Source organism: Strigops habroptila, chromosome 6, assembly GCF_004027225.2.
Source record: "Strigops habroptila isolate Jane chromosome 6, bStrHab1.2.pri, whole genome shotgun sequence".
Lineage (NCBI taxonomy): Eukaryota > Metazoa > Chordata > Aves > Psittaciformes > Psittacidae > Strigops > Strigops habroptila.
Genome location: NC_044282.2, coordinates 22101151 through 22125562, shown reverse-complemented (window position 1 = coordinate 22125562; position 24412 = coordinate 22101151). Strand labels below are relative to the sequence as shown.

General features: G+C 36.1%; 1 protein-coding gene across 2 annotated transcripts; it reads left to right on the top strand.

Annotated features, from left to right (window-relative positions):
- Positions 1-274: 274 nt before the first annotated feature.
- On the top strand, positions 275-22835 carry UFL1 (UFM1 specific ligase 1). 2 transcript variants are annotated; one of them, XM_030490068.1, is made up of 19 exons: positions 275-388; positions 1112-1257; positions 2342-2370; positions 3113-3210; positions 4484-4598; positions 5822-5952; positions 6603-6661; positions 9334-9480; positions 10667-10842; positions 11557-11736; positions 12113-12233; positions 13906-14028; positions 15923-16043; positions 16977-17140; positions 18099-18229; positions 18371-18451; positions 19194-19279; positions 19726-19906; positions 20613-22835. In XM_030490068.1, the coding sequence occupies exons 1-19, from the start codon at positions 312-314 to the stop codon at positions 20820-20822; spliced, it is 2376 nt and encodes a 791-aa protein (XP_030345928.1). In that variant the 5' UTR covers positions 275-311; the 3' UTR covers positions 20823-22835. The 2 variants fall into 2 exon arrangements, with proteins under 2 accessions (XP_030345928.1, XP_030345929.1); XM_030490069.2 differs by having other exon boundaries at positions 278-388; positions 19826-19906; positions 20613-20847.
- Positions 22836-24412: the final 1577 nt, after the last annotated feature.

Here is a 24412-nt window from a genome sequence, read left to right as displayed (position 1 = left end):
AGCCATCAGCTCCAGCACCCCTGTCACCCGTGACGGCAGCGCCCCGGGCCTCGCTGCTGACAACACGGTTTGCCTGCCCTCGTGGCTACATCCACCGGGCCCAGCTGCGGGAGTCAGGCACGCGTGGGGAAACTGACTTTCGAGTGTTTTGTTTTTTGCTTCTTTTCTCGTGGTTTTGTTCTGCGGCGAGGCCCGGGGCTGCTCCCGGGCGATAGGTGTCGCTGCGAGCGGCGGCCGCGGCGAGGCGTTTTGTCCGCGCTGGCTGCCCGTAGCTCGGCTGGTGGGGTCTGACGTGTAGTGTCGAGGCGGCGATGGCGGCCGCCTGGGAGGAGATTCGGCGCTTGGCGGCCGATTTCCAGCGGGCACAGTTTGCCGAGGTGGCCCACAGGTGAGCAGCGTGGCGCCGGTACCCTCTGCGGACCCTGGAGCCCGCCGCCTGCCGCTAAGGATCGCCTGCCGGCGCTCCCTGCCCTCCCCGCGCCGGCGGCCTCCCTTCCCCTAGCCCGCCCCATGGCCCCTTGGCCCTGACCCAGAGCCGGGGCCGGGAGCTCCGCCAGGCAGTGACTCTCTGCAGTCCCCAAAAGTCCCGGGGGTCCCCACAGAGTACATGCAGGTCCACGGTATGAAATTGCCGCTAAGTTCAAGCTGCTAACCGCGTCATGGTTCCAGTGCTCTGTTTCTTCCGTATGTGTCGTTGAGCAGTAGAGGTTGTTGCTTAGAACTTACTGTTTTTATTAAAGAAACATAAAATAATCCCAAGCAAGCAAAGCAAAATAAAAAAGTACAGAAGGCTGATAGACACAAATTCTGTAAGCATAACCATTCCTAAGTGCACAATCAGGTGCATTCTTTCAGCAAAAGGGGCTGGCAGCTGTTCAGGAGAAGAGTAAAAGTTGGTTTAGAGATATGACGCACATAAGTGAAGCCATATGGATGATTTGGGGGGTGATGAACAGGATACTGAAATCAGTTTTTTGTCTTTAAAAATATTCACACAGAACAGTAAGTAATTTTCATTACCCTTCCTGTGTTTAGTGTTTCTGAAACATCAATTTGAAGGTAATTTTAGCAAGTACTTACTTAGACTGACTTTTATTTATGCTGTTGATAGATTATCAGAACGGAACTGTATAGAAATTGTCACTAAACTGATTGCAGAAAAGCAGTTGGAAGTAGTGCACACACTTGATGGAAAAGAATATGTCACTCCAGCACAGATTAGTAAGGAGATCCGGGATGAGCTTCACGTATGTGGTGGTAAGTGTGGCATTTGCTTTCTTCCTCTGGATTTGGAAGTTAGTTCTGAAGACTACAGAAAGAATTTGAAAGTTTTGTTCAGTAGCCCTAATCTTGCCAAAAAAAAAAAAAACCCAAAAAACAAAGTGAGCTTGCTTCCTATTGCTTCATCTACATATTAATTCACCTGCTACTTTTTTATTCTCACTTCAGATCTGTGTTAAGCTTTTAGATAAGCATATCAAGATACATTAATTAGTTCGTTTGTTCATTTTCACTCATGCAGAATTTCAAAGGTAGAAGTGGTCTAAGAGCCCTTTTGAAGGAAGTTTGGCACTTTAGTATGGTTAACTGTCTAGCCTAGATATTTGGCCTTGACTCGGAATTTCAAAATCATTCTCTTTTCATGTAATTGATAATATTTAAAAATTGTCACTGACATCTTCTATTTTACCAGAATGATGAGCCATCTGCTTTTTAAGATCTCAGATGTATAAGGAAGCACATAGGCTTCAGACTGCTTTTTATCAATGGTTTTAATGAGAAGACAGAGTACTGTACTTTTAGTTATGTTTAAGGGTGAATTTCATGTTATCGTATGTTTGGAAAATTAACTTCCTTATTATGTTCATGCAGAATAGTAATATTCTTACAATTACCACAAATATGTCTAAATATGTTAGGCCACTGTATCATATCGGTATGATAGCTTGAATTGAATTTAAACTTGCTGGGGTTTGTTAGTAGCATCATGTAAGGGTAGAAAGTTTTGGCAATCACTGTTTTGATACTCATGGACTAGTGGTTAAATCCAGATCAGCATCAAAGCAAAAACTAATTGGGAGGGAGTTTGAAAGTGATTTTTACTTCTGGAATTTCTATATGGGGTTGTCAGCAAGGCAATAGGGTAGAACAGGGTAGAGCAGTAGGGATATCTTGCGCCGACTGCCTGTGATTTGATAACATATAAAGCTGAAGTTGGTTTAATTGGTTTACAAAAAGGTAATGAAGAAATGTTTTGTACACAATGGACTATGCTATATACTAAATCTGTTCAAACATGTTTTATTCACTAAAAGTGTATTTGTACTTCTTTTTTTTTAAGGTCGAGTAAACATTGTTGACTTACAACAGGTAACTTTTTAGTAACAAAAAACTGCATACTTCTTTCTTTACTTCACCATGTATATTGTAAGTATGGAGTTCATCAGTTAAACTCCAGCTAAGTTACTTTTTTAAAAGAGAATGAACTTTATGAAAAGCTGATAGCTCATGTCAGAGTACTGCAGATTACTTAATCTGTCCATTTACTGCTTTATAGAAGGCTCCTGTATGCTTAATGATAATCTAGGGCCCCTGATATCACCACTGAAATATACAGATTTTCTTTATGAACTCTTCCTTTGTAAACTAAGGATGGCAAACAGAAAGTAAATGTGTTTTCCATTTAAATATAAAGCTGCAGGAGCATGCATAATTAACTTTGCATGCCTCTTTGGATCTTCACTCTTCCTTCGTTAATCGCTTGTCTCCACTAATCTTTATCCTCAAGTAGTCTTCCTCTGTGGCTAATTTTCCTTTCTGGCTTGAGTAAAATCACTTGGAATCAGAAAACCTTTCTGAAAGACAATTTACTATTTTCTGTTCATAGCTTTCTGGAATTTTTTATTATAGAGGTTTCTTTTAACCTTGTCACAGTTGCAAAGGAAGCATCGCTGCTTTATTCCAAATCACAGCTTAACTGTGTATGTATGCAGTAGCAGAAAAATATAAAAGCAGCTTTCCTCAAGACATAGGAATGTGTATGTATAATTTCTCAATGTTTGAGAATTAATTTAAAGTTTTGATAAAAGGTTTCATTGGCATTTTTCTTTAGGTAATAAATGTGGACCTTCTGCATATTGAAAACAGGGCTAATGACATCGTTAAATCTGAAAAAACTATTCAGCTTGTACTGGGACAGCTTATAAATGAGTGAGTACTTTCAGGAGCAATATGTATAATTCACATGTCTCATATTTTAGAATGCAGCCTAAAAGCATTGGCCAGCCTTTGTTGCTTTTGAAGCAAAATACATTTTTCTTGAGTTCTGCTAAGGCTGCCTGGTAGTGATAAATGCTTCTTTTGGAAATGGCAAGCGAGGCCTGTCTCAGCAAAGCATCCAGTGAATCCATGGAGCAAAAGCCTTACTGAATGTCTCTGTCCAGTGTCCTGCACTTAGGAGGCATCATTTCTTACTCAGTGTCTTTGTGTACAGCTGCCAGATCTCTCTTGGCTTTGCTGTTTGCCTCGGCTATTGACAAACCCTCTAATTTTTTCCCACATCTTGCTTTACCTCACAAGCCAAAGATGTATGAGCAAGTTATTTCATGGCTTTCAGCACACTAACAGCCGCTGAAGTAATACTCTTGTCTCTATTATTGATTGTGCTGCAGGATTTATTCTTGGCAAAGAATGTGAAGTTCCTGGCTCTCTTTAAAAAAAACTATCTTGCTTATTAAGGCCCATTTCTAAGTCTCATTGACATATAATGTTTTCCTGTTCCTGCTATTTGACAAATTCATACAAGCAGATAAATGGCCAATTTTAATACTAACTACTTGGTTAGCAGGCTTAAAAAAAACCCAAACACACAAACACATGTTCACTGACATTGTTCTCCTTTATTAAGTTAAAATAACTTTATTTTTGCAAAAATTAAGCAGAAAGCAGTATAGTCATAGAATCATAGAATGGTTTGGGTTGGAAAGGTCCTTAAAGATCATCTACTTCCAACCCTGCTGCCATGTAGCAGGGACACCTTCCAGTAGACCAGGTTGCTCAAAGCCCCGTCCAGCCTGGCCTGAAACACTACGAGGGGTGGGGCAGGCACAACTTCTCTGGGCAGCCTGTTACAGTGTCTCACCAGCTTCACAGTGAAGAACTTCTTCCTACTGTCTAATCTAAATCTCCTCTCTTTCAGTTTAAAGGCATTATCCCTTCTCCTATCATTACATGCCCTTGTAAAAAGGCTCACTCCAGATACCTTTAGGTACTGGAAGGCTGCTCTATGGTCTCGCTTCTCTAGCCTTTTCTTCTCCAGGCTGAACAAGCCCAACTCTGTCACTCTGACTCCATAGGAGAGGTGCTCCAGCCCTCTGGTCATCATAATGCCAGGTCAATTAGTAATTCTGCATGTGGCTGACAGGTTGATTTTGAAATTCACACTTAATGTGTTCGGGTGTTTTTTTTCTTATTTTTAAATAAGGAGTTACCTGGATCAATTAGCAGAAGAAATAAATGATAAACTGCAGGAAACTGGCCAGGTGACAATATCAGAACTCTGCAAGGCGTACGATCTTCCAGGAGACTTCCTGATACAGGTGATGCAAGCCACCAACTTAGCAAATGTAGAATTTACTGTATTCACATTCTTTGGTTATCTTTGTAATATTCATGGCTTTAATTGTTATAAGCTGTTTGTCATTCTAAGTAGAAAAGTATTAAGTACATAGAAGTTGCAGCGTAACAGCCATTCACAGAATGAAGTTGATGTTTGCTTTTTCACTACTGGGCGAAATTTCTTCATAGTCTTTATGACTGTTAGGAACAGACTAGGATTAGTAATGTCAGGAACAGGTTAGATTAGTGTAAGATCTGAAAATTTATTTGTGTGAAATACTAAAGATACAGGGTTAATTTCATCAGTCTCATTAGTCTCCCAGGAAGCAGAAATACGATGGTAGAGACTATTCAGAAAAGGTAAAATAAATGTTTGTTTCTAGAAGCTGAAGCCAGACAATCAGAGTAAGAAACAAAGAACTATTTTCCTTTGTTAGTGACTATCGTAGTGTTTAAAAGGATTAGGGAGAATTCTCTTATCATTGTTGGCTTTCAGTTAAGGTTGGATTTTGTTTGGAAGATACTTTTTTCAAAGCATAATCCCATGGCATGTGTTAGGTGAACAGTCATATTATGTACCACAGACAAGCTTGTTGACTCAGTTTATGAGCAGATTTCTTGTAATATTTGTTGCATGATTAACTTCTATAAAAAACATTTCTAACATACAGAAATTATTACATGGGTTTTCTTTGTTAGCTGGGCAGTATTTCCTGGGTTTAGTTCACTTGCAACGATGCACATTTATAAGCTGTTTCTACCTCTTTCTTTTGTGTTTACTGTTGCTAACTTTTATCTTGTCTGTTTGAAAAAAAAGGGATATTGAATTCATCTGCCACTGGTTCGCACAAAATTAGTACAAAGGGTAAATCTTAGTATTCACTGTGCATTTCCAAGCCATTCTTCTTTTGAAAAGTTTTCTTTCATCATTAGATACACACGTGTCTGATAGAAGAGGGCATTGGTAGGAAAGCTGAATTCCCTTAAGTTTGGAGTGTGGGCCATAATAGCATCAATTTATATGTATTAAATGCATTCTCAACATACCTAAATAGTAATTTCCACTTGCAGTCCTCATTTCTGAATGTTTTGTCTGTCTTAGCGAAGCTAATTTGCTGCTCTGTTAATATAGACTTTTTTCATTAATTGTTGTTTAACACCATTAATATACAGTTTTAGCAGTCATCTCAGCTTCCATTTACAGGCATTATCCAGGCGTTTGGGTAGAATTATTCATGGACAACTAGACCAGGAAAACCATGAGGTGATTTTTACAGAAGCCTTTGTGTCCCGGCATCGAGCACGCATTCGTGGTCTCTTCACTGCAATTACTCGGTAAATGGAACACTTGCAACCACATATTAGAATATTTTTAACATAGGTCTTTATGGACGAAATTCTCTTGTGATTGAAAAAGAAAAGAAAATAAAGAACTATGGATTGATTTCTTTAAGTATAGTTCAGTTCCTGGGGTGAAATATTTACTTATATTAGACCCACATTTTTGAAATGGGGACCTCCTTTTGAAAGGAGAACAAGAGCAGTATAACAATATGCAGTATACAGCGAGTTGCTTGGCTGAAGAAGATGTTAATTGGTAGTTCTTTCGTTCGTTTGGAGAGAATCTATCCTCATTGTCCTTCTACCACTCCCTAGTCAATTACATATTGATGTCTGCCCACTATGTGTGACTCTAGATAATTTTTTATAATTAAGTCAATAACCTTCTGTGTCAATTTGTATGAAGAGAAAAACTTGGAACAGCAAAAGTTCCCTTACAATAATTATCGTAGCTTTGTTATAAGATAAAATTTCATAGTAATTCAAAATTAAAATGGTTTAGGCAATGTTAACCATCAGTGTAGCACCCTGGGGCTAAGATACTTTGTAGTTTTGTCCATCTGGAGTAACCTCTCTTAATTCTAGATTCTCCACATCAGTTTCAGGTCATTAACTTATTTTGATTTGTTTGTCTTTTTTCCAAGGCCTACACCTGTAAGTAACTTGATCACTCGGTACGGATTTCAAGAACATTTACTTTACTGTGAGTTTCATTTGGATTGGGTTGGTTTGTTTGGTTGGGTTTTTTTAGTTACTTGATAGATTCTTCATTACTAGAAGTATGCTTTCAAATAAACATTTTAGTATATAGCTTTAATTCTGGAAGAAAGAGCAATATGTTTGTCTTTCGTGTAAAAAATGTTAAATCTTTTCTGCTATCCATAACTGAAGAGATGTTCTCTGTATCTAAAGCAGTGAAAGCATACGTTGATGAAATGCGTCTGGGACAGAATGATGCAAGAAATACAGAACTCATTTTGTCATCTGTTTCGTTACTTGCCCTTAGCTACTGGCAGTTTTATCAGTGAAGTGCACAAAAGGGGACAGATTTTGTGTAGCCAAATAACATTAACTGCTCTGGATTCTATTTATTGACTTTTCTCTGTGATATCAGAGGCAGAGCTTTTGTTATGCTCTTAGTTAAATGTGTTTATATGCTGAGAGGTAAAGCATATCCTTAAACTGTTTGCTTTTATTTTTTGCAGTTCCTTATTTAAATAGAAATGCAAAAAAAAAAGATTTCCTACCCAACTGCTGAAACTTTTAGGCAGTACTTAATTGTTTCTTACTTCTAATGTTGCAGCTTTTCTTTGACTACCCCCTCCCATCTGTCCAAAATGCTGCTTCAAGCATCATTAGTCTTGTATTCTGGCTGACTAAGTGCTACTGGTCTGTGGAATCCCTTAATAGTTTTCTGTCTCTTCTCATGAAAGTTACTATTTCTCTTTTGTTTGATTGTGTCTTTTTGCCTTCTGGGCATTGCACACGTTAGCTACACTATAATACCTCACTTCTTACCTTCTTGTTCTTTGCAACAAACTTGTTCATTGAAAATTAACATCTTAGCATTTAAATAAAATCATATAAACACTCTACTTTCACATAATCTGTTTAAGGTTTCCTCTCTTTTTTTTGGAACATGCCATCCAGCTATTCATAGATTAAAAGGAAAATCTGTTAGACTGCATTATAATACTGTTGCAGTACCCAATAAATTTCAGTATGTGGTTACAGTCTTTTTCAAACAGGTCCTGCAAGTACATGATCATGTTCTGCTCATGTACAGTGTTAATGTGAATTGAAGTTCTAGTGTTTTCTCATTGTTAGTAATCATCACTGTGGCTAAGGGTATTTCTCGTACTATCTTTTTCATGGGTTTTGGGGTGGATTTTTTTTAATGAGTTTTTTCATCTTTTTCTTTAGTTTTTCTTACTGTATTTCACTTCCTCTACAAGTTTCAAAGAGCTTTTTATCTTTTTACTCACTGCCAGAGGACATTTGATTTTATTCTATCTATTTGCTGAGATACCATTTCAATTTCACAAATGCTGGAAACTTGAAAAAGATATCTTTTAATGATGTTACTTGTATGCTTTGCTTTATATGTTTGTTATAACTTAACTATTAGTAAGTATAAAAATCTAATTTTATTTGAAGAATCTGTCCTATAAGCTCCATTTTATAGAAGGTAACTGAATCATGGCAGAACATGATTTCTAGCTCTTGTCTTAGGTGAGGTAAAGCTGTATCTTGTTTAAATCAGTTTCTCTTTCTTCTACATTTTCTCAGTATAAGTACTGTTCAGCTGAGTTAGAGGCAGTTGAGTTCAATAGCTGCTACTCTAGCTTGTAGAGACTTACCTACGCTATGGTCGTGTCTGACCAAATTAAAAAAATCATGATTTAATGTGCGGTATTTCTTCCGGAACCAGATTTTCAGGTAAATTTTCCTGCGTAGGTGAGCTAAACCTTCATGTGCTGTACTAAGCATGTTGTAATGTTGACTCATATAATGAGGAAGAAGCCATACCATGTGATATTATTTCATGTTCTGTTCCAGGGTAAAATCTGTCTTTTAATGAAATAGAAATCATCACAAACTGGGGATAAAAAAGCCATCTAGCAAAGCTCTGGAAATTAGCAGAGCTTGGCAGCTGATGTCACTGATTTTTTTTTTAAGTATATCTAGTGATTTATGAGAAGGCATAAGCAGAACATACGAGGCAAATCAGATATTCCTGTGCACCTTTAATGGACCAAAAATACTTTATTTAAGATTGAGAAAGGCTTAGTATTTTGGTACTACCAGTTGCCAGTATGTTCTTCATCAACAGTATTTGTACTTTATTAGGAGGTTATTATTGGCAACAGTGTGAATATTGTAAACCATAAAGATGGTCACCAGTAGGAGGTGCTCACATTTATGCAGTTTAGGTAACAATTTTTCATGCCATTTTAATGTGTTCGGATCTCTTTTTTCTGTCTTGGTTAACATGCAAGCAGTGAATTTGAAGAGAACATTATTGCAAAAATGCTTATATATTTTATATGTAGAGAGAAAGATACTTTTGTGAATACATTTTCTAAAGTAAAAGCTCAAACTGTACAGTTACATATCCAGTAAAAAGTGTTTTGATTCTGCCATTGAGGCTCACTCTTTTGAAACATTGTATGATTTCCAGAGCTTTTATCAGAACACTCACATAGTCTTAAAAATGGTTGATAGACCCAAGAAATGTTTTTCTAGAACAAGCACAAACAACTAATGGGCGTGGGAGGTCAGCAAAGAAGAAACCAAACAGGGAAAATAATTGCTATGTTTTGTTTAGTGGAGAGAAAGTGGAAAGTGCCACTTCTTTTATTTTCTGTATTGTAGCTGTGCTAGAAGAACTTGTTAACACTGGTCGACTAAAAGGCGCTGTGGTTGGTGGGAGACAGGATAAGGCTGTGTTTGTTCCAGACATCTATGCCAGAACGCAGAGCAACTGGGTGGATTCCTTTTTCAAGCAGAATGGTTACTTAGGTAATTAATCTATATTCCCTTAGATAAAATGTCTTTCTAAAACTAATTTAGGTAGTTGGTCTTACGCTAATATAGCCAGTGTTTAGAGTGAAGCCTCACAAGAATAAGTGGAAATCAATACAGTAGTTGATACTCCTTTGTTAAAAGACCATCTTGCTTATAATGATGTGTGTTACTGTATCACAAAGAACCGTATTTCAACAGAGAGAACCATACTGCTAAACAGTAACTTTATTTCTCAAAAACAGAGTTACAAATGCTACTTTTATTACTGTTCTGAAAACATTTATTAGACTGCTCATTGTAGACTTTTCAGGTGATCATGTTTGACCCACAGGTTTGGAGTTTCAGTCCAGGCATCCAGATTACAACCAAGCTTGGGCTCATAGTCCAGACAGCCAAGCATGCAGTGCACAGGAAGAACCTGTGCAAAATGAGATTTGTAGAACTGGACTGGGTGGCACTAGTGTCCTGATTCAAATCCAAACAAATCTATCTAACTTAAAAATCAGCGATGCTGGACAATGATGTTTTAATACAGAAGCTATGGGAAAATATGGACCTGCATAAACAAAGAATGTATCCTTATGGTCCCAAAGGGCCAGTTCCTAAAAACGGTCTTGCAGTTTGAAAAACTTGAGCATAATTTACTGTAGTAGCATTAAGTGTTTCTGTAATATTGCTTGACTGATAAGTGTCTGTCAAAAGCTTTGAATGTTTTCAGAATGTCTAAGTATAAACTGCCAATAGTTGAAACACTTTGCTTGTGAGGTATTGCACAATTCTACAAGTATATTGGCATAACTTTTGAAAACAAAACATTTTGACATTGTATATATTGTAAATATTGTTCATGTTTTATTGGAATACTTTGGAAAATTGCAAAGATAAAGGTATAAGAATCTGAAAAAAAAAAAATCAAAACCCAGAACAAAACCCCAAACCATTTTTTTTCCAAAACTCAGACCAAAGTCATGTCCATGATTTGATCTTCATATTTCTCTTAACTATGTGGTGGTGCAGCTTGTAGCAAACTAAGTTTTAGGTCAGCATCAGCTTAAGGCTGCATTTACTTGTAGACAAACTATGAAATTCTTCATTTCATGCTTTCAAAAAAAATTACCACGTAAGATCCTGTAAGGATACGAAGGTACTTAAATGTGACAGACATCTAACTGTTTTATAGAATTTGATGCGTTGTACAGACTTGGCATCCCTGACCCAGCAGGCTACATTAAAAAAAGATACAAGTCCACACAGCTCTTATTTCTGAGAGCAGCTTGTGTTGGTCAAGAAATTGTGGATCAAGTTGAAGCCTCTGTAGAGGAAGCCATCAGCTCTGGAAACTGGATAGATGTAGCAGTAAGCAATCCTTTCAGTTGTTGTTGTATTTATTTGTTTTGTCTTTCTTTTGTGTCCAAGGATACTTTATTGATACTACACATATGTATAATGAAAATTCCATGTTGTCAAAGAAGAATGTTCAGTTTAAGTGAAATAACAAGTAAAAAGGTGGTATTTGCCTTTAAACTGGCCTGAACAAAGCCAGTGGAAGGATGTAGCAGTATTCAGTTGATAGAAACCTAGGACTAACTTTCATTTCAAAATTAGTGCTGGTGTATTCTGCTAGAGACCAGTATATTTCGGGGGGGGGGGGGGGACGGGGAGAGAGGGTTTGAAGAAAAGTTTAAACTGGACTTTTGTGGCAGTTTCGTAAGCAGAGGGATATTAGCCGTTTTGTCCTGGCTAAATCCTAATGCTAGGCCTTAACAGCACTATTTTGTCACTTGTAAGGAAGCCTGCTGTTGTTTTGTGCTTGGTGTTACTCTGTATCTGTTGAGGTGCATTTTGAAAAAGTTGCCATGCATTTGCACAGAGCAATGTTGATTTGTGGTGTTAGAAGATTTAAAGTAGTGTTTACCCTTAAATTACTGGTTTAATTTTAAAAGTGCAGTATATTCTAAGTAGTTAATAGATGTCAGATGTCTGTGGATTCTGTTTATCCACACACAAGTGTGTCTGTCCATTCCAGAACAGATTATTGTATGTAAATGATTTTTATTTTCTTTACCCTAGACTCTTCTGCCCAGCTCATTGTCAGTAGAAGATGCTGGGATTTTGCTTCAGCAAGTGATGAGATCTTTAAACAAAAATTCTTCAGGTTTAATCTTCAGTGACACTATTGTGGTCAGTGAGAAATTTCTAAGCAGCTGTGCTGATCTATTTTCTGCTACAATGCAACAGAAAGCTGAAAAGGTAGGGTTTTTATTGGTCAAGATATATGTCGAGTGTTGGACTATAGTTTATATGACTTTGTATTTGCTCTTACCATCTCTTTGCATCTCATCTGAAATACAGTTTGGGAAGAAGAGAAGAAATGAAGAAAAAGTTTGTATGTATAATCAGTGTAATTTAATGTATGTTCAGTTGCACTCAGGGAACACCATTCCACTAACAGTATGATCAGATGCTGAATTTTGAAGAGAAGAATAAATATCTCTTCATGTGTTGCACTTTGAATACATGGTGTTAGCTTAGTATACTGAAAACATAGCCAAAAGGGTTAAATGTTTCTGCATGTATCTTTTGTTGCTGTATCTTTTTGCTGTTAAGTGCATGTTCTTCATTTTAGGAAATTAAAAATAACCCTGTTAATTTAATGACTGAAGAAGATTTTAAACAGGCTTCTGGTTTAGAGAACTCATATGCTAATAAAAAAGACAAAAAGGATGAAAGAAGAAAGAAGGCAACAGGTAAAGCATCAATATTTAGCTTAAGCCAAAAAAAAAAATAATCTTGTTTAGCCTTGGGAATATTCAAATATAAAGTTACTGTTACTATATTTTGTACTCTAGTGGGGTAGTTCCTTCCAGTCTGTTGCTGAAGATATTTTAAGAAATAATCCAGCCACTTCTTGTCATTATCCTGTAAGTGTAGATATATCTGAGCTGTGTCCATGAGAACTAATTTCAGGTTGTGAAATACCATAAAGATGTCTTGAGTTAGTCCAGCACAAGGCAGCTGTCTTTAGAAGCCAGGAATCCATGTCCATTTGTTAGTGTATATGGTTTGGTCATGTAAGACTAAGTAGTGCATTGAGGACTGGCCAAACCAGTAGCTCAGGGACCTCTGTACCATTTTTAATTACACAGTATAGATACACTCCTGTGCTCTACTTCTCAAGGACCCATGAAAATGAAAATATTTCTTAATAGTCTTGAGAAATGAATTAAAAAATCGCTCTGTATAAATAGAGAAATTAGGTTTTAGGGCTTTTTTTGGAAAATATTATACATCTTTTCTGGGAACCATGCCTGACAATTTTCTGTAGTTTGCACACATAGCAGTTATTTGGAGATTCACAGGTTAATGTATATTCTGGGGGGCATGGAGGTCACAAACGAAGAAGGTTGCACAAGTACTTCATCTGCTCCTAACTGCAAGTGAGCTACTTTGCTGTTCCTGCAAAATACTACTTAAAAATCCATCTATAACACATAACAGGTACAGTTAGCTTTGTGAGTAGTAGCATCTTGTCTTTGTGTTTCCTTTTCTTAAATGATAGCACTGTTACATAATGTAGTTACTTGAAATCTTGGACCTTATACTTAAATGGAAAAAGAACTACTTTCTCAAGACATAGTGCATGTATGGAACCAATTATTCTGGAGCTGAAATTTCTTTCAAGTGAAAAAAGAAGGGAACAAGCCGTGAAAAGGGGACTGAACAGCAGAACAGCTTACCTTGTGGAGAGGGACTGTATTGCAAATTAAGATCCTGTCTGCAGTGTGAATATGTGGATTACGGGACGTATGAACTAAGTAATTTGATATGTTTGTCAGAAGTGGAACATCTCATTGCATTATAGTCATCTAGGAATAGTTGAAAAAGAATTAGTGTTCTAGTTAATTGAATGCATACTTCCAAGACTATTTTGAGTAAATGCATACCACGTAGGATTTTTTCTCTGCAAGTTAACAAAGTTACATTATCTGGATTTTTTTTTTTTAGTAGCTCAGTTATTCAGCATCACTGAATAAAAATGCTAAATGCCTACTAAGGTGCTATTTTCAGCCAACAGAAAATCTCCCATTACATTATGGAAAGTGGTATCTCATTTGTTTTCAGGTGGAAAAAGATATTGTGCCTTTTTAAAATAAAATATATAGGTACATTTGGTATGATTAGTATTCGTGTTTATTGATGACGTTAGCTTAAATAAAGCTGTGACTCAGTTGCTCTTTTTTCTTAAGAATAAAACTTACAGCCCTAAGATTCTGGAATATGGATTGTAGGTTATGTTTAGGATCAGGTCGTAGGGTTTTAATTCAGCATTAACAAGTAATGCAGTAAAATTACGTTAATATTGTAAACTTTTTAAGTGCTACAACTTTGATTTGTACTAAGCAAGTAATTCTCCACCAGAGGGCAGTGGTTGCGTGAGAGGAGGAGGAGGTGGTAATGCTAGAGAGATCAAGATTAAGAAAACCAAGAAGAAAGGAAGAAAAGATGCTGACAGCGATGAAGAGTTGCAAGCAACTAGCACAGGTTTGTATTTTTAATTTGGGCACTGTCTATTCATACGCACATGTTTTTAGCACTTGATCTTTCACATCTCTGGTTTTTCCCGCTGTATTGACAGTGTCAGGTAAAATGTCAAAGATGAGAATACTATTTAGTTAGGATTGTATCAACGAATATGATGTTGCTGTTTAAATGAAATAGGCATACCGTATTCACTGACAAGTATAACTTAGTCTTTAAAAAAGAAATGTAAGTAAAAGAAATGAGTTTCCTTTGATTTTTTTTATTATTTGATTTTATGTAGGAAATGCCTTAGATTTCAGGATTGTTGTTCTACTTGGTTTCTTACCACTTGCTGAATAGTGTATGATAAACGGAGAAGTTCACATCCAGTTCCAAATCTTAGTTGGCTTAAATTAGGAAATCATAACAAAGAAATAGTACTTCGATGTTTTTCCTCATCGGGATAAAATATACCGTCAAAGTTTTAATATTTTAAGTAAGATTTGTCCTGTTTAACTGAGACTTCTACATCTGAACAAGTTACCTTTATAACTATTGACTTTGTAATGGAGAAAGGTAGTACTTTGAAGGGCTACTCTGTCTCACTTGTTTTAGATGTGTATTAAAAGATAAGATTGAATCGCTCTCTATTGGTGCCCATTTCTCTGCATATACCATCAAGACAAGGAGCATGAATGGCATCCTCAGAATTAAACACCTACATTGTTAGGCTTTCACCAAGCAGTGGTTACAAGTGACACAGTCATAAATATGTGTTATTTCTTTTATTCAATGGAGAAGCAGAAATGTGTACTTCCATTTTATGTACAGTATCTAGACTTTCAGTACTGACTGAAATACTTTTAAACATATGTGAAGTTGTGAAGTACAGCATCTTAATTTTGTATGATACTACTCTCAGATTACTGAAATTCTCATATAAATTATTTTTCAAGGCTGCTCAGTTACTGAGCATATAAAATTAAGTGTTAGATCACCTTTTTTTTGTATTTTACAGTTGTTGATGCCTGTATTGCTGTATTTTAATAAGTAGCTTGAGCCAAAATCCCAAGATAAATTCAGATGTGTATAAATAAAACCTTTCCAAAACCTGATTTAAGCTCCCTTACCATCAGTTTATATAGCCTTTTATGTTCATTGCTAATGTGGCACAATCAGGAACATCATTGATTTCCATTCATTCAGTTTCTTTATGTGCAGAATAAACCCATTTTGTGTTGCATCTGCAACATAAAATGCCTGTCCTTTTCTGGTTTCCTGTCTTCATCCTGATCTCATTCTTATGTATAAAACAATTCTGCAGCATGCAGGTAAACTTCATATTTTGTCCAAAACCAAAATACAGAGGCACAAATTCATATGTATTAACAAGCAGCATGTAAGTTGATTTTATTACTGGAACTTCTTGTCTGGTTTAATACTCTTGCTTTCTCATGTCTCAAATTTTATCTTGTAACCTCAAGCTTAGGATACCCTTTGTTAAATGATTGTATACCTTACTAAATGGAGTTTAAACAAAAGCCAACCTTGTGAAATATTTCAAATTGGAACATTTTATTCAGCTTTGGCATTTTAAAAATCTACTTGCTCTTGGTGACATCATAGTTTCTAAACTAGTGGATAGGCCAGGCAGTTTAAAATGTGACTACAATTACTATTTAAGTTGTCTATGAAGGAACATAACTTCTAAGCAATCAAAGAGATATTTTGTCAGTTTTTTCATATGTGTAAGATTTAACTATTGTGTAGTCATCCATTTTTTTGTATTGTTGTTAGTGCATTTCTTCTGTGGAGGTTTGGACTTTGAGGCATTTCAATGTCGCATGCCACAGAGGAAACACAGCAAAACTAAATACAATGTTTTCTTAATGAATGTTGCTCATGACCACTACAGGTAGGAATAAGCAGCCAGAGTTCCCTTTCATGTCACAAGATGAAGTTCAGGATGTTTTAAAGACCCACATGCAGGATTGTCCTGAAGAACTTATTACAGAACTTGCTGAACATCTAATAAGGTAATTTCAGAAATTCGACTGGAGTTAGAAACTCCGCGATTCACTTCAGATGAACCTGCTCTTCAGTCTGTTTTCTTACTTAGAGAAAATGTTTTGCTGATGGAAGCAAAGCATGTTACAGCTCCATGTTATGTACTTGCCTATGTATTAGAAAACTGTGCTGACACAGTAATGAGAAGTAATGCTTCTGCTTAGCAGCAGCAGGTTGTTCTGCCCCCTTTGTCAGCAGGCATATTTTCAAGTTCATGGTTGTACTTCCACCCCCTTACACTGACCATTTTGGGGTTTCATACAGCCCTTGGTCTGTGTTCATCTTTCCTGTCTTTTATGGCTCCGCTGATACCTGAGGAACTGGGTAATAAGCTAGGTCAGCAAACTGATTTAAGCAAAGATGAATATCTTCTTTTAAAAGATGTTCCATAAAAGAGAGAGGATGTCAATATGTATGTTCAGGGCAAAAAGGACATTAGAATACAATGATACCTGTAATGGTAACATTTTTAGAAGGGTCTGTGCTATTTTAATGCAACTTAAAAGTCTTCCCCTTTTGTAGCTATCATTGATCTGAAATTTGTCCACAGATCCCTGAAAGAGTTTTTGAATAGCATTGCATCTGGAAATATTTTCTGTCTTTCATCTTGTTTGCATTTAAGGTTGTTATGAGTTAAAACCTTGGCAAGCATGTACATACTGTGCATACTGTAAACATTAGTACTTCTGCACTTAAAAAAGTACATTTTAACTTCCTAGTGCTTTTTTTCTGATTTCCATGATTTGCTTTTTTATTTAGCTCACCATTCTGTGGCATTCATGTCCCATTCACTTACTGTGTAATGAGATAGCTGTCTCTATTGCTGATACATTTGGAAAAACCTACAGTTTTACACTTCGCTTAATGTTCCCTTTTTCTCCTTTCTTCTTCCCTGTTTTAAGACCTTTAACAAAAACTTACCAGGAAGTTGTGCGTTCTGTGTTTACGTCTTCAACATCTTCTTCTGGAGCCAGCAGAAGGCAGACTATGAAGGACTTGCAGGAGGAATTCTCAAACTTGTACAACAACATTCGGTTATTTGAAAAGGGAACAAAGCATTTCACAGGTATGATACATATATACTTTAAAACCTGAATATACTCCTTCAAGGGTGTTGAATTTATTCCAGAATCTACATTCAAGGTCAAAAAAGAGCAACGGTTTTAAAAGGAAAAACTTAGAGATGTGTTTACTGTGCCTAACACTGACCTTATGCTGAAGTGCGAAATTAGTAAGCTTCCTTCATTCTGTCACCTATGCCACTAATAAAAAATTCGAATACTACCTGTTTCTAAGAAGCCCCTGTTAAAAACTCTTTTAGGTTTGATACTGAAAGTAGCTGCTCCTTGGGGGCAGCTTTTCAAAAAGGTGTAGATTCATTATGCAGTGGGTTACTTTGTAAGGTGCCTTGTTTAGCTACCTATATTTTGTGACAGAAAAGTAGCATTAGGAAAATATTGTAGACATTTCCAAGATTCTCTGCTGTATTCAGCTCTTATATAGAACTTTGCCTGTGGAAAACTTATAACAAAAGGAAATGCTAGTAACCCTGATATTCGTATGTTTAGTAATAAATGGAATTATTTCCCATTAGCTTCTGTTCTTGTACATGTGTTCTGTAGCCTTTTTTCTAAAAACTGTTTCAGTCCTAAAGTCATGTGCCTGCTCTTCTGTTTAACTGCTTGTCCTGTAGACTTTTCCTTTTTCACTTGTTGATGAATAGCAGTGGTTGTTCATTAGGGATTCAGGAGGATTGTACAGGGACTACTTTGCTGCTTATACAAATATACCTCTTGAAATACTAGCAACACATTAAAATGCTCTTAGAAACCTAAAAGCTCACATTTTTCACTGAAGAATGTTCCATAAGCAACTGCAAATGAGGCATGTTAGCTTCATGTATCCAGATAACTTTCTCATACTACTCATACTTGATAAGAGTCCATGTTTTAGGAAGTGCTGCGATAACTGTCAAGAATCACGTAACTATAAGTTAACTTTTAATCTCTTACTTCTTTTAACAGATGACACTCAGACTAACCTTGCCAAACATCTGTTGAAGACAGTCTGTACAGATATTACAAATCTTATTTTCAACTTCCTAGCATCTGATTCAATGATGACAACAGAAAATTACTCTACAATCACAAGTGAGGTACACAGATAACGGTTCCTTTTTAACAGTCTCAAGTAGATCAGTGATGTTTATTTAATATTTTAGTATCTTCTGTATAAATGTGCCTACAGCTAAAAGGATAATTAATAGTACAGATTTTTTCATTCTTGTCTCATACAGGTCCGGACAAAGATTTTAGGTAAATTACCAGAAGACACCAAAGGCCCTTTAACTAAACTGCATACTTCTCTGAATGGCAAGGTAAAGTGATCCAGAATGAGAGTTGAGATTTTCCTACTAATACAGTGCTAATAAACAGCTAACATAGAGCGTGTAGTACCTAACTGCTGCCGCTGTGAAGGATAAAGTCAAAATAATCTTTTGAATTTGTGTAAGTCAGTGAGAATAAGTACATTTTCATACCTGCGAATTCTAAGAAGTGAAAAGGTGATCTTACATTTTGATACTGATAGTCACTTAGCTCTTCGCTTCCAGGTGGAATCCAGTGTATCTCTTAAGTGCAGGTGAGAAAAGTAAAAGCTGAGAGAGAATCTGCAATTCAAAGTGGTTCGTGTTTCTTTTATTTTATTCCTGAAGATCCTGATTGTTGTCCCATGTATTTCATAACTAGTAAAACTCTGGATATTTAGGAAAAAAAAAAATTAGATTAGCAGTGAAAATACAAAGTAATTTATTGTTTTATGCAAAAGGCCAGACTGATACGTTTCTTAAGAAAAAACATCTGTAAGTAATTGTAGAACCTATATTCCTTTTTTAATTCCATTTTTAAAATTAGTGGATTATAACTTGGTTTAGTGTTTAAGTATATGAACTATTAGAAGAGGAATAGAGTTAATTTCTACTAAATACTTTTTACTTTCTCTTTTCTTTCCTAGCATATTACAAATGTATTCACAGTCATCTGTTTGTGTGATTGTGAACAGTAGTTAACTTTTTTATAATCTGCTAACACAGTTTAAATATTTATATCATTTTCTGATAGAGTGTAGAAGATTTTCTTTCATGCCTTGATTCTGCAGTGGATATTTGTGGTATTATGGTGAAAAAAGGAGACAAAAAGAAGGAAAGGTACCTTAATTTTATTTATTCTATGCACAGTCTGTGAAGTGTAGCTGTATTGCAGGACAAATATTAGGTGGTTAGTTTGGTAGCAGTCACACAGAATGTGTAAGTAAGAGGCAGTTTTTCTTTTCAGACTGTTTAACTGAAAAATGCAAAGTGAAGCAGTCCTAATTCCATGGGAGAAGGAGGAGGGGAGAGTTCATATTTATCTAATTTACTTGACTTACTACTTATTACAGCATAGTTTATAAATTGTCTGGGGGGCTTTCAAAATCTGAGCTACACCAGTGCTAGTTTTTTGGGGTTTTGTTTGGGTTTTTTTTTTTTCTTAATGTGTAATTTTACACAGAACTGGTCAGAAGAGAAAATTAACTGAAGTTAGATGTTTTAAAATATATTATCAACTACTGTAAGACAGAAATATTTTTATATAATGTATTCCTGTTCCTCAGGCAACTCCTGTTTCAGCATAGACAAGCTCTGATTGAGCAGCTTAAAGTCACAGAAGATCCAGCTTTTGTTCTGCACCTGACATCAGTTCTGTTATTTCAGTTTTCAACCCACTGTATGCTTCATGCACCAGGAAGATCAGTACCACAGATCATAAGTTTCCTAAGTGGCAAGATCCCAGAGGTATTCCTTTCTAGCTTCTTAAGGGGAAAGTACCTTGTTTCTATGGCAGAACATTGAAGTTGCGCCTTACACTGTTTCTGCTGTGTAAGACTGACATCTGTGTGTTTCATGTCTAATTATTATTTTATTTACAGAATATACAATTTTGCTGATCTGGATTGTATTTCAAACCTATCATTTCAAGGATCTGTCTTCAATATTTTTTAATAAAACTAAAAATCAACCTGTTAGTAGTACTGCAGCTTTTGCCTTTAACCGTAGAGACAGCTGTCTACTGCAGGATGTTATAATTCTTGCAAGTGAAAATTCTTACACTCTCTTTCCTCCCAGTTAGAGCATGATTGGTTTTTAAACTTCTCTAGTTCAGTTTTAGAGAAAAATAGACCACTTCAAAAGTAAAAATACTGAAATTCTATATTCCAAACTGCCCAAACTGGTGATGTTTACTAACTGCGCTGCTTCCCTCCTTTGGTAGTTAATTGTCCTGTTCTCACAGCATTCATACACTTTAATTTTTCTGCCTCTTTGAATGTCTCTCAGAATTTAGGTTGCAAAATAACTTGATGGAAATACATTTATGTATATACTTACCCTCTTCAGGCAAGAATGGGAGAATGCTTTTTAAAAAATTTACTTTAATTAAAGGTCTGGGTACCTTCTCTGTAACAGTGACATTCCTTTGCTTTGTTCTCTTTTTTCCCCTTAGGATCAGCATTCTCTGTTAGTCAAATATCAAGGGCTAGTAGTGAAACAGTTGATCAGCCAGACTAAGAAAACTGAACATGGAGGCAGTGACACAACAGATAACCTGGAAGAGGAAGGAGCAGATGCCATTCGAAAAGAGCTCCAGGAAATCACTACCTCTATCAAAGACCTTGTTCTCAGACCTAGGAAATCTTCTGTAACAGAGGAATAAAATTATTATTTGGTGCATCCACATCCATCATGCAGTCAGATTTTACTTTTTTTTTCCTTATCCTGAAGGAAAGGATAGCAGAAAATGCTTGGCAAACTTTAAAATTTAGCTTCTAGCAATGGCAAATTACAGCCGGGTGATGATGGTAGAGTTTTGTTATGTACTACTACAGTGTACATGTGACACGTACATTGTAGCAGTACAGCTGTGGACACTTTGGGTATGAAATTAGTGGGGTTTAATTAGCATCTTCATGTGAGGCCTCAAGAAATGGTTATTCAAATATGGTTATTCAAATAACAGTGTATTTTGTTCCATACACACACAAGCTTATGGTTTTACTTCTCTGATTTGGATTTATAGTGAATTAAGAATTGCATAGAAGTGTATTTAAGCCCGTATATCTCAATTTCAAATACTAGTTTTGAAATTGTCTACCTACTAATATACAAATGAAAGGCCATCTTTACTTTTTTATATCATTAGTGGATGTTTTCTGCTTCAGTTCACTGGACAGCAACGGTAAAAACCATTGAGTACAAGTGTATATTGCTAAAGTTAAGTAACCCAGTATTAATGTGAGTTTCTAAATGTACTGAAAGCTTATGAAAATCAGCATACTCATGCTATTAATGTGTTATGTTAATGTCCATAATAGCTGCTCGTTTCAAGCTTGTAATTCGAAAAGAGAAGGTGATAACCATTTGCACTGGTATTTTGGGAGTGGATAAATACTGTTACGCCTGCCATATTTTACATGCTATGTGTTCATTCAGCAGATTTCTTGAGTTCTTAGTCCAGTTCCCATAGCAGTTAGAAGCATTGCATTCTGTCAGCTCCTTGAGAGAACTTGTAGTATTCTGTTTATCCTGAGTTTCATTAGAAGAATTCAGCTTATGATCTTTCTACATAAGCTTTACAGGCCAAAATACTGGCTAAAGTGTTTCCCTTGAATTTTTTACCAGCCTTATTTTCACATGAGCAGTGCTTTTTGTCTTCAGGAAAGTGGTAAAACATGTAAAATAGAGTTCTGCCAGTATTAATTACACAATTCTTGTATAAAAAAATATACTGCTAACTTATTTTTAAGAAAAGATAATTTTCAAACAGGAGATATTGTAGTTGTCTTATTTTAGTAATGCCCATTGATTTCATGTGCGTAATTTCAGGGTTTCACATAAAGTCAAGTTTGAGTAGTAAGGCAGAAATAGGGTTCTTTTCACTAAAAATGTCATTCACTCATTCTTGCCAAAATTGTTTGATGCTGAAAGAAAGCAAATTCTGTGCAAGCCCTACTCTGTTTTCCGATAGTTCATATATTCTATAAGCTAAATCATAAATACATCAAAACCTGAAATCGCAGTAAATGAAAGTTGAAGAGGCCAAGTATGGAAGCTCAGTAACTGATTAAACAAGGTTAAGATAATTTTGGAAAGGTAAAAAATTGAATTTTATACATATATAAAAGGCAGTAACATTTGTCAGTGTTCACAGCGGTGCTGATTTTTTACCAGATGTAAGGCAAAACAGTTTGCCAGTTGTAAGGCAGAAGTAAAGGTAGTTGTTTTTCTTTCCTTGGCTGGAGGCTCTCCTAGATGACAGTAAAAGACAATGAGAAGTAAGAGATGAAAAATATTCGGGCTATTTAACTTTGTTTAAGAAATAGAGTTTGCATAGAGGGAATAGGTTCGATTTCTTGTTATTTACCTAAATAATTATTAAGTTCCTATATTGAATGTAAAAAATTTTATTGTGACATTGAGCTATTTTGTAAATAATATACCATATGACATTCTATATGCAAATATGAAAGTATTTTAATAACATTAAATGATTAAGTATTTAAAATGCGTTCTGTTGATTTAATGAGTGGTTGATCATCTTGAAACTTGCAGCTTTCAAAGACCAATGAGCAAATGCACCATTTGATTTAACATGCCATTCTAAGTGTCCCTGTATTTTTGTTTGATACTGTTTTATGCTGGAATAATAATGGACTTCTTACAAAATTTACTATATTGTGTGTTAGACTTTATTATAGCTAGTGTTAAAAGGATGATAAAAAAATTGGGATGATAAAAAGCACTAAAATTCAGAGATATCTTCTGGCTACTAACAATTCAAGAAGATGTAGGTTGGAAAACTTTTGCAGATGTTTTTGTTGTCTCAGCTGTGGAAAATCAGTCTTTAGTTTATGATATAGAAGTATTTTGAAAGAGAAAGAAAAGGAATATTCTGAATTTCCTGAATATTTTGCTAATTCATGGGGTTTTTCCTGTGTCTGGGAGGAATTGTCTTAGAAATCAGGTGTTCAGTTCACAAAACAAAACTGCCCTTTGAAGGCACTACAAAGTATACAAATTAACACTCTTACTTTGGTTGCAAGTGTTTAGCCTCAGCCTCTCATGCTCTTCACCTATGGTATTTAAACATCACCATTGTATTTTTATAGACTTAGAAAGCTGATGTGTATATATGCATGTATGTATATATACAAAACTATTTATAAACATTGATTTAGCTTCATTTGGTGCTGCTCTCAGCAAATTGGAATGAGTGCATAAGCCATAGGTAGAATAATATCTCTCGCAGCAATGGCCTTTCCTTGCCTTGTTTTTAAGTGGCAAAATGTGACTTTTGTAGCTGGTTATTTGGTTATTTGCAGGTCTGCTGGAAATAAGCTGTTGCTCTGTTAGAACTTGCAGCCTTCTTTCCAATTCTCTTGTTTCACAGCTTCTTAAAAAAACAAGAAATTGGCAGAAGTTTCTAATTAATAGCACTGGGGTTTGTTGTCTGCATGAATCCGTCCTACAGCTTGGTCAGATAAAATTACAGTACTTCTGTTCCCTGTGTAGGCTCATGAGTAGGCTGCTCATGCAGTGGTTGCTCCGTGAATTCTTTTTTCCAGTGAGTAAGTTTCATTTTCGTTAGGTCGGGAAAACAGAAATCTCTACAAAACTGGGTAGATTTGGGTGGCGGTTTTTGATAGGAAGTGTAGTATTCTTGCAGAAGACACAAGAGTGACTATACTGGGTCAGATCGAAGGTCTGTGTAGCCCAGTATTGTGTCTTCAGCAGGAGCCAGAAGTGAATGCCTAGGAAGGAGTATGAAAAGAAGGCATGTAGTGATTTTCCCTTGAGTGCTTTTTGAGCCTCCAAATACATGCTACTCGAACTTTTTTAACAATGATTGTACTTTGAACAGAACACGGTAATTATCTGAAACTTTTGCATAAACAGGATACTCTCAGAGCAGAATTCCTGTCTCTGCTGGCCCAAATAACAGAACATATTCAGTAAATGCCAAAGATGTTTTCTCAGGAAAACAACAAGTTATTTATTTTCTTGGGAATTGTTAAGGAGTGACTTTTAATCTGAATTGGGAAGAGCAGCTTGAGTAGTTTAAAGAGAACCACAATTTGGTTGATAGATTTCCCAAATCCTCAATATGAAGAGGAAGCTAGGTCAAGACACATCATGTCTGCTGGCGACAAATGAAATAAGCTGCTTTCTATTTCAGGAAAGATGTGAGAGCTGTAGGAGACATCATCTAACTGATACTCTGAAGAAGCAGCAGAATTTTTGTTGACC